Raw genomic sequence first — 8,188 nt, forward strand, 5'->3', positions numbered from 1 at the left:
CGGTACCAAGCTGTTCTGTGCTGCTCTGAGCCACGCTGCTGAGCTCTGACGTGCCCTGCTGAGCCATGCACAGCCGAGCTATGTCGTGCCATGCCAAGCTGTGCCATCCTGAGCCGTACCATACTGTACCACGCCACACCCTACTGCCCCATCCCATTCTGCCCCAAGCTGTGCCAGACAGTCCCGAGCCATATCCCACAGTACCGAGCCGTGCCATACCGTGCCACGCCACACCGTGCCGTGACAGACTGTACCGAGCTCACCGCGCCGTGCCCCACCGTACCCTCCCGTTACCGTACCGTACCGTCCCGAACCGCCCGGCCCTGTACATCCTGCGCCGTCCCAAGCCTCGGCAGGTGCCTGCGGTGGGGCCGGTGTCGGTGCCGGTGCCGGTGCCGATGCCGGTGCTGGTGCCGGTGCCGGGGCGGGGGGCGTGGCCTCTCTCACCGCCCCGCCCCTCCTCACACCCAGCGGTGCGGACGGGCCCGGGGTGGGCGTGGCTTGTCGGGGCGTGGCCCCGCGCGGCCCCGCCCCGTCTCCCCCGCCCGGCGCGCCCCGCCCGCGCTCGGCGGTGCGGGATGGGGCGATGGCGCGGGCGGGCGCGGGGCCGCCGCGGGAGCTGTCCCTGGAGGAGGTGCTGAAGTGCTACGAGCAGCCGCTGAACGAGGAGCAGGCCTGGGCGCTCTGCTTCCAGGGCTGCCGCGCCGCCGCCGCCGCCCCCGTCGCCCCCGCGCCGCTCCGCACCGCCGACATCCGCCTCCGCGCCGACGGCTCCCTCCGCCTGCCCGCCCCGCCGCACGGTGAGGGCCGCCGCCGACGGGGGGGGGGGGCGGGAGCGGGCGGCGCCCGCGCGGGGGGAGGACGGGACGGCACCGCCAAGCGGGGCTTACCGGGGTTTACCGGGCTTACGGGCATCAGGACTTGCTGGGGCTTACCGGCTGGCACCGGGGCACCGGGGCTTACAGGCAGCGGGAGCGGGGCACCAGTGTTTGCCGGCTCTGGGCATTATCGGCACCGCGGGAGCGGAGCACCGGGGTTTACCGAGGTTTAGCGGGGCTTACCGGCACAGACCCCCGGAACACCGGAACGCACGGGGGCTTATCGGAGCTTACCGACGCTGGGAGCGGGGCACCGGGGCTCACCGGCACCGAAAGCAAGGCGCCGGGAGCGGGGCACCGGAGCTTACCGGCACTGGGATCCGGCACCGGGGCTTTCCTGCTCCGGAGCTTAGCAGCGCAAGGAACGGGGAAATGGGACTTACCGGTACGGGGGCACCAGAGCTTACCGGCACCAGGGCTAGCTAACACCGGAATCCGGGATATCGGGACTTACCGGAACCGGGGCTTGCCGGTGCAAGGAGCGAGGCTCTGGGATTTACCCGCGCCGGTGCTTGCTGGCACCGCGAGCAGCCTACGGTGCTCACTGGCACCGGGACTTCTCGGCACCGGGATCCGGGGCGCCGGGACTTACCAGCACAAAGAGCGGGGACATGGGACTTACCGGCACCGGGACTTACCGGCACCGGCAGGGGGTGCTGCACCGGCGTCGGGGACGCGGAGGGACCGGGGGGATCGGTAGCGGGGGGGGGACCCGCAGAGGCCCCAGCGGGAAGGACCGGCAGCGGCGGGGAAGAACCGGTACCGGAGCGGCAGACGGGCAGAAGTGGCACCGGAGATGTGGGGCAGGCATCGGGGCACCGGCAGCAGGGGAGCAGTGCAGGGGGTCATCAGAGAAGCTGTGAGGACAGGGAAAAGGGCCGGTGCCAGCACCGGGAGCAGGAAGGTGGCACCGGCAGGGATGAGGGTGAGCCCCATGCCCAGCCCGGGCGAGGGGAGTGCCAGCCGCACTGCCGGTATCTATCGGGGCAAGGGGTGGCCCGGGGCATGGGGGAGGGGGTGGGCTGGTGACCCGGGGGCCTGGCACTGGTGTGGCACTGATACCCGCACTGGCACCAACCAGGTCACTAGCACGGGGTGACCCAGGGAGGCTGGAGTCGGTGTGGGGGTGTTTGTGTGGTCCTGGAACCACCGTGGGGCTGCAGGACACGCAGCAAGGACAGATGGACGTGGGCACCCACACAGCACATCCATGGGCGCCCGTCACCCACCTCTGCACCGCAGGGGATCTTGTGCCCCACTCCAGGCCCCGGGAGTGGCACACGGGACAGCGCCATCCCAACCTTTGGCCTCCCAGCCGTCCTTCCACAGGTGCCTTGCACTGCCAGGTATGGCTGTGACGGTTCCAGAGTGTCACCAGGCTGGCTGCCAGCGGTGCCACCGGGTGGCTGGGTGCCACGAGGAGCACTTGGAGCATGGCCAGCACCTCCACCCGTCTCGCCCCACAGCGAGGTCACCGGGGATGGCACCTGGTGTCGTGGGGTCGCTGTGGGGCCTCGCTCACATTGGGCAGGGACACTGCGAGGTCACCGTGTGTCCTTGGTGCCAGTGGCTGAGCAGACACGGGTGCATCAGGTGGCTCCATGCCCAGGGCAGGGACACGCACAGGCATGGCACGTGCCCATGGTGGCTGGGCACGGCGTGGCCACACCGGCTCCACTGGTCCTGCACGGGAACGGCCCCACACCCTGTCCTGAGCCACTGCAGGGCTGGAGCCAGTGTCACCTGCCGGTGTCACCTGCTGGTGTCATCTGCCAGTGCCACCTATCAGTGCCACTGTGCCGCCTCCTGCTCCCGGGTTGCTCCTGTGCCAGCCTGAGCTGTTTCCCCAGGGATGAACCAGTGAAGCCTTCACAGTGAATCCTGAGGCTGGGAGGGCTCTGGGTGCCTCTGGGTGACACTGCAGGTGGTGGCACCAGCCTGGCACGTGGCTTTGCAGCTCTACCAGGGCACGGGGCTGGATCTGGGCTGGGTGAGCCAGCAGCACCCTCTGGAACCGCTCCAGTCCCCCATTCTATGGGAATTCCCCCCTCAGCTGCGCCCCAGTGACTGGTGAGAGCTGCTGGGACCCACCAGGGGCTGGTACTGCAGTGGGAGCTGGGCACAGTTCAGGACATGGTTTTTGATGGGCTTCTGTGTGGTACCATGGCAGGGCCACCACTTGTGCTGCCTTTCCTGTCCATTCCTGGCTTGCACAAAGCTAGCACACGGCTGGCACATGGCTGGCACACGGCTGGCACATCCTGGTGGCTGCCGCATTGATCAGCTCAATGCAGAGCTAATGATGAGGGAAGCAGAGCCGGGAGCCCTGGGGACACTGCAGAGGCCATTTGTGTTCCTTTTCCTGCAGCTGCCAGGAGGGCTCCCGTGGGAAGCTGCCCACAAGCGTGTCCTGGGCTCCAGCTCCCGTGGGAAGCTGCCCACAAGCGTGTCCTGGGCTCCCCGTGTGTGCCATGCTCCAGCTGTGGCTGCCAGGCCCCACACTGCCGGTGCCTGTGCTGCTGGTGCCCACACTCCTGGTGTCCACACTGCCAGTGCCCACATCCCACAGGGGGGCATCTCCCCATGGATGCAGAGCTCTCAGCTCCCTCCAGCCCTCGCAGTGAGGGGTACATGGGTGCCTTGGGAGGCTGTGCCAGCACTGTCTGGTAGCAGGGCTCAACGTGCAGGTGCCCACTGTGCCTTGGAGCCATGCCCTGGGACCAGGAAAATACGAGATGAGCCAGGGAAGGGGGGAGGAGCAGCGGGGGGTGTGAGCAGCTCAGCGTGGGCACCCCACGGCCGGAGTGGGTGGGTACCACGTCCCTGGGTGATGCGGGGTGGGGTACTCAGCACGGACCGTGGGTGACTCTCCCCTCCTTCCCCAGACCTGCCCGTGCTGCTGACGCCCTCGGCCGAAGCCCAGGTACGTGGGGGCCGGTGACCTGCCCCATCTGCCATCACGGCCCGGGGTGGGCTGGGCACAGCACCTGCCCCCCTCGCCCGGGGGTCACAGGTCCTGGGACGGGACCAGCACCAAGGAGGGGCTGGGGCCAGCTGGTGCCGGGTGCACGCTGCCCCAGCCGGTGCTGTCCCCCGCAGATGGTGCAGTCGCTGGGCTTTGCCGTGTACCGGGCGCTGGACTGGGGGCTGGACGAGAACGAGGAGCGGGAGCTGAGCCCGCGCCTGGAGCAGCTCATCGACCTGATGACCAACAGCGACTCCGAGGACAGCGGCTGCGCCACGGCCGACGAGGGCTACGGGGGGCAGGATGAGGAGGAGGAGGGGGGCGAGGGGCCGCCTCGCTCGGTGCGCACCTTCGGCCAGGCCATGCGCTGCTGCGCCGCCCGCCTGGCCGACCCCGCCGGCGCCCCGGCGCACTACCAGGCTGTGTGCCGCGCCCTCTTCGCAGAGACCGTGGAGCTCATGGCCTTCCTCGCCAAGATCCGCGATGCCAAGGAGGTGAGCGTGGGCTGCTGGCACCAGGGCCCTGCCGAGGAAACCACCTGCAGTGACAAAGGAATGGGGGAGGCTGCACTGCTCCCTCTGCCCATGCCAACCAGGGCTGCTGGTGCCGGTGCTTGGCCGTACAGCCTCTCCCAGACTGCTGTGCTGCCTGGGAACCAGGAATTGGGGTGCACCTCAGTGCTGCAGCCCCATGGCACAGTCCTGGCTGCACCTTCAGTGCCACCAGGACAAGGTGACAGCATCTTGTGTCCCAACAGCTACTGCAGAAGCTGAAGGAGGATGAGGAAGAAGAGGAGCGGCCGGTGGCAGATCTGGGCAACCTGCGCAACACAGACTGGGTACAGCAGTGTGGCTGGGCATGGGGCTGAGCTGGGAACAGGGCTGAGCTGGGCACGGGGCTGTGCTGGGCACGGAGGCTGAGCTGGGCACGGAGGCTGAGCTGGGCACGGGGAATGAGCTGGGCACGGGGCTGAGCTGGGCACAGGGCTGAGCTGGGCACGGGTGGGTGCTGACACCGTGTCCGTGTGTCCCCCCAGGCCCGGCTGTGGGTGCAGCTGATGCGGGAGCTGCGGCACGGTGTGAAGCTGAAGAAGGTGCAGGAGAAGCAGTTCAACCCTCTGCCCACCGAGTACCAGCTCACGCCCTTCGAGATGCTCATGCAGGACATCCGTGCCCGCAACTACAAACTCCGCAAGGTCATGGTGAGCGTGGCCACCGTGCCAGCCCCTCCTGCCACTCTCCAGCCTGGCACTGACCCCCTTCCCTCCCCAGGTGGATGGAGACATCCCCCCCCGGGTGAAGAAAGATGCCCACGAGCTCATACTCGACTTCATCCGCTCCCGGCCCCCCCTGAAGCAGGTGAGTGCCAGCACCGGGCCACCTCCCTGTCATGACAGTGTTGGTGGGTCCCATGGGTGCCACCCCTGAGCCATGGCCACACCTGAGGTCCCATCTGTGTATCCCGCAGGCATCAGAGCGGCGGCTGCGGCCGCTGCCCCAGAAGCAGAGGACGCTCCATGAGAAGATCCTGGAGGAGATCAGGCAGGAGCGGAAGCTCCGGCCCGTGGAGCAGAAAGGTACCCGGGTCCCCTCCCCGCTGCGCTGTGTCACCGTGTGCCCATCCCCGCGGCGCTGAGCCCGTCCCTCCGCAGGATACAGCTCCTTGCCCTGCATCCCACACGCCTGCGCCGGCCGCCTGAGCTCCAGCTCCTGCCTCGAGCTGTCCCGCTGCCCGGCCAGCGCCGTGCCCGCGCGCCCACGGCCACGCGTCCTGCTCAAGGCGCCCACCCTGGCCGAGATGGAGGAGATGAACCTCTCCGAGGCAAGGGAGAACCTGCAGAGGTGGGGAGACACGGGGGTGCCAGGGTGCCCTTGGTGACACGGTGCCCACGGCCTTGCAGGACGAGGACTCTCCGGGCACGGAGGTGCCACTGAAAAGGGATCGCTCCTTCTCGGAGCAGGACCTGGCCCAGCTGCAGAGCCAACTGGGGGGTGACCAGGCTGTGCCACGGGACCCGGAGCCACTGCAGCCCGAGCCACGGCCCCGCTCAGGTACCCCCGGGGGTGCCATGTCCCTGTCTCCAGGGGTTCTGTGCCATGCCCGTCAGCGGTGGTGGCCACAGCCTCCCTGTCCCTCCCCGCAGGCTCTGTCCCTGCCAGCTGCCACCCGCTGCCAGATGGCCCAGCACTGCCCCGGGCTGCCCTCGGAGCTGTGGAGGAGAGGCCAGAGGATGGATCCAGTGCTGCCCCTGCCAGCAGCTCCAAGCACCTCTGGCTGGTGGGTTTCAGCTGGGAACACTGGGGCTGGGGACACCAGGCAAGCATGACCGTGGGCACATGGCAGCCTGGCACAAGGATACACGGTGGCTGGGGGGTCCTTGTGCCAGAAATAGCCTGCCTCTCCTGGGACACTCTGCCTATGCCAGGGGTGCTCTGCCCATGTTTGGAGGCTCTGCCCTGGCACAGGAGTGCTCTGGACCGTGCCCTGTGTCACAGTGCAGTGACATCCCCCCCGTCACAGGAGTTCAGCCACCCTGTGGAGAGCCTGGCCCTGACTGTGGAGGAGATGATCAACGTGCGCAGGGTGCTGGTCAAGGCCGAGATGGAGAAGTTCCTGCAGAGCAAGGAGCTGTACAGCAGCCTGCGGAGGGGCAAGGTGGGAATGGGGATGGGGGCTGGAGGGACTGGGGACCGTGTGTCCACACCCACCCACCCCAGCTCACCCTGCTCTGCCCACAGGTCTGCTGCTGCTGCAGGGCCAAGTTTCCTCTCTTCTCCTGGCCCACGTCGTGTTTCTTCTGCAAGCGGTGAGCACTGTGCCCAACTGTGCCATGCTGTGCTGTGTCACAGGGCTGGGAGGGCAGCAGCAGGTCCCCACAATGGGCCCTCTCACCCACCTCTCTCTGTCCCTAGGTCTGTCTGTAGCTCCTGCAGTCTAAAGGTAAGGGACTGGCTCTGTCTGAGCAGTGCCACTGTGCCCCTTGCCCTGCCCTTCTCCTGCCCCATTTTCTCCCTGTCCCTGCCCCATCCCACTCCACTCCTGTCCTGTCTTGTCACTCTGACCCATCCCCATCCCTGTGTGCTCTATCCCTACCCCATCCCTGTCCCTTTCGCTGTCGCTGTCCCGTCCCGCCCTGACTCCCGCATTCCGGCAGATGAAGATGCCTTCCAAGAAGCTGGCTCACATCCCCGTCTACGCGCTGGGCTTCGAGAGCCTGCCGGGCTCGCTGCTGCCCAGGGCCCCGCCGCTGCGCCGGAGGGAGCCCTTCCAGTGAGTCCCTGAGCCTTCCTCCCCGTTCCCCTCCTCCTCCTCCTCCTCCTCCTCCGCCGGCGGGGGCTGACGGGGTGCCCTGTGCCGCAGCTCGCTCTCGGGGCCGTGCTGGCGCCGGGTGGAGGAGGAATTCCCCCACATCTACGCCCAGGGCTCGGTCCTGCGCGACGTCTGCTCCGACTGCGCCGGCTTCGTCACCGACGTGGTGAGCTCCAGCCGCCGCAGCGTGGCCGTGCTCAACGCCAGCGCCGCGTCCCGGCGCCACGCCAAGGCGCGCTCCCTCTACAGCGACGCGTGGCTCAAGTGAAGAAGGGCCGGGCGGCCCGGTGAAGGTCGCCACGGGGGTGGCACAGCCCCCCGATGTACATATATACATAGGATGGATACACACAGCTTCTATATTTATATACATTATGGACCAGGGGGCAAAAGGACCCGTTCCCGCTGTCCCTGCCATCCCCGTGCGTCCCTGCCACCAGCCCCCGAGGGAATGGATCCTGCTGCGGGACACCCACAGCCCCCCGGGAAGACGGATCCCGCTGCGGGGCAGCTCCTGGGGGCTGGATCCTGCTGTGGGACACCCACAGCCCCTGCGTTCGCCCCCCGGCCCCGCTTCTGTGCCAAGCCCTGGCTGTGCCGGGGTGCCCTGGGCTGGCACGGCTGTTCTGTATGTCCCCTCCATAATAAACCCGCTGGGCTGCCCTGGGGCCGCGTGGCCGCTGTTGAGTGGATGGGGGAGCGGGGTGAGGGTGCTGCGGGCTCTCAGGGGATCGGGGATACCTTTCAACCCGCACATCTCCCACCGCCAGCCCTCATCCGCCCCGGGCTGTGCCCACCGTGACCCCGCACAGCACCGTGGGCACGCCCCGCACCTCATTCCTGCGCTCCCCTCCCCACTCCCGCGCGCCCCCACCCCAGCCTGCGCCCGGTCCCCGCCCGTGTCCCGGGCCCTGCCGCGTCTCCCCGTTTCCCGTGCCCCGTGTCCCCGTGTATTTCCCCGTTTCCCGTTCCCCGTTTCCCCGTGTCTCAGGGCCGTGTCCCATTTCCCCGTTCGTTTCCCCGTTCCCGGTTCCCG

At 68.3% G+C, this 8,188-nt stretch overlaps 1 protein-coding gene across 1 annotated transcript; it reads left to right on the forward strand.

The window, feature by feature from the left end:
• Positions 1–528: 528 nt before the first annotated feature.
• Positions 529–7,820, forward strand: SPIRE2 (spire type actin nucleation factor 2). Its single transcript, XM_021526985.3, has 15 exons — positions 529–800; positions 3,764–3,801; positions 3,978–4,337; positions 4,601–4,681; positions 4,880–5,044; positions 5,115–5,201; positions 5,311–5,419; positions 5,495–5,664; positions 5,744–5,894; positions 5,987–6,120; positions 6,364–6,498; positions 6,582–6,649; positions 6,756–6,783; positions 6,998–7,113; positions 7,204–7,820. Exons 1-15 carry the CDS (start codon positions 587–589, stop codon positions 7,418–7,420), a joined length of 2,073 nt encoding a protein of 690 aa, XP_021382660.1. The 5' UTR covers positions 529–586; the 3' UTR covers positions 7,421–7,820.
• Positions 7,821–8,188: the final 368 nt, after the last annotated feature.

Source organism: Lonchura striata, chromosome 11 (assembly GCF_050655825.1).
Source record: "Lonchura striata isolate lonStrDom1 chromosome 11, ASM5065582v1, whole genome shotgun sequence".
Classification (NCBI taxonomy): Eukaryota; Metazoa; Chordata; class Aves; order Passeriformes; family Estrildidae; genus Lonchura; species Lonchura striata.

What these genes read in the sequence shown, in the direction of transcription:
- SPIRE2 (XM_021526985.3), top strand. Translation starts at nt 587, where the DNA reads ATGGCGCGGGCGGGCGCGGGGCCGCCGCGGGAGCTGTCCCTGGAGGAG. An exon ending in AGGAGATGAACCTCTCCGAG is followed by an intron (nt 5,665 to 5,743) that starts GCAAGGGAGAAC and finishes ACGGCCTTGCAG; the next exon opens with GACGAGGACTCTCCGGGCAC. An exon ending in CGCCGGAGGGAGCCCTTCCA is followed by an intron (nt 7,114 to 7,203) that starts GTGAGTCCCTGA and finishes CCTGTGCCGCAG; the next exon opens with CTCGCTCTCGGGGCCGTGCT.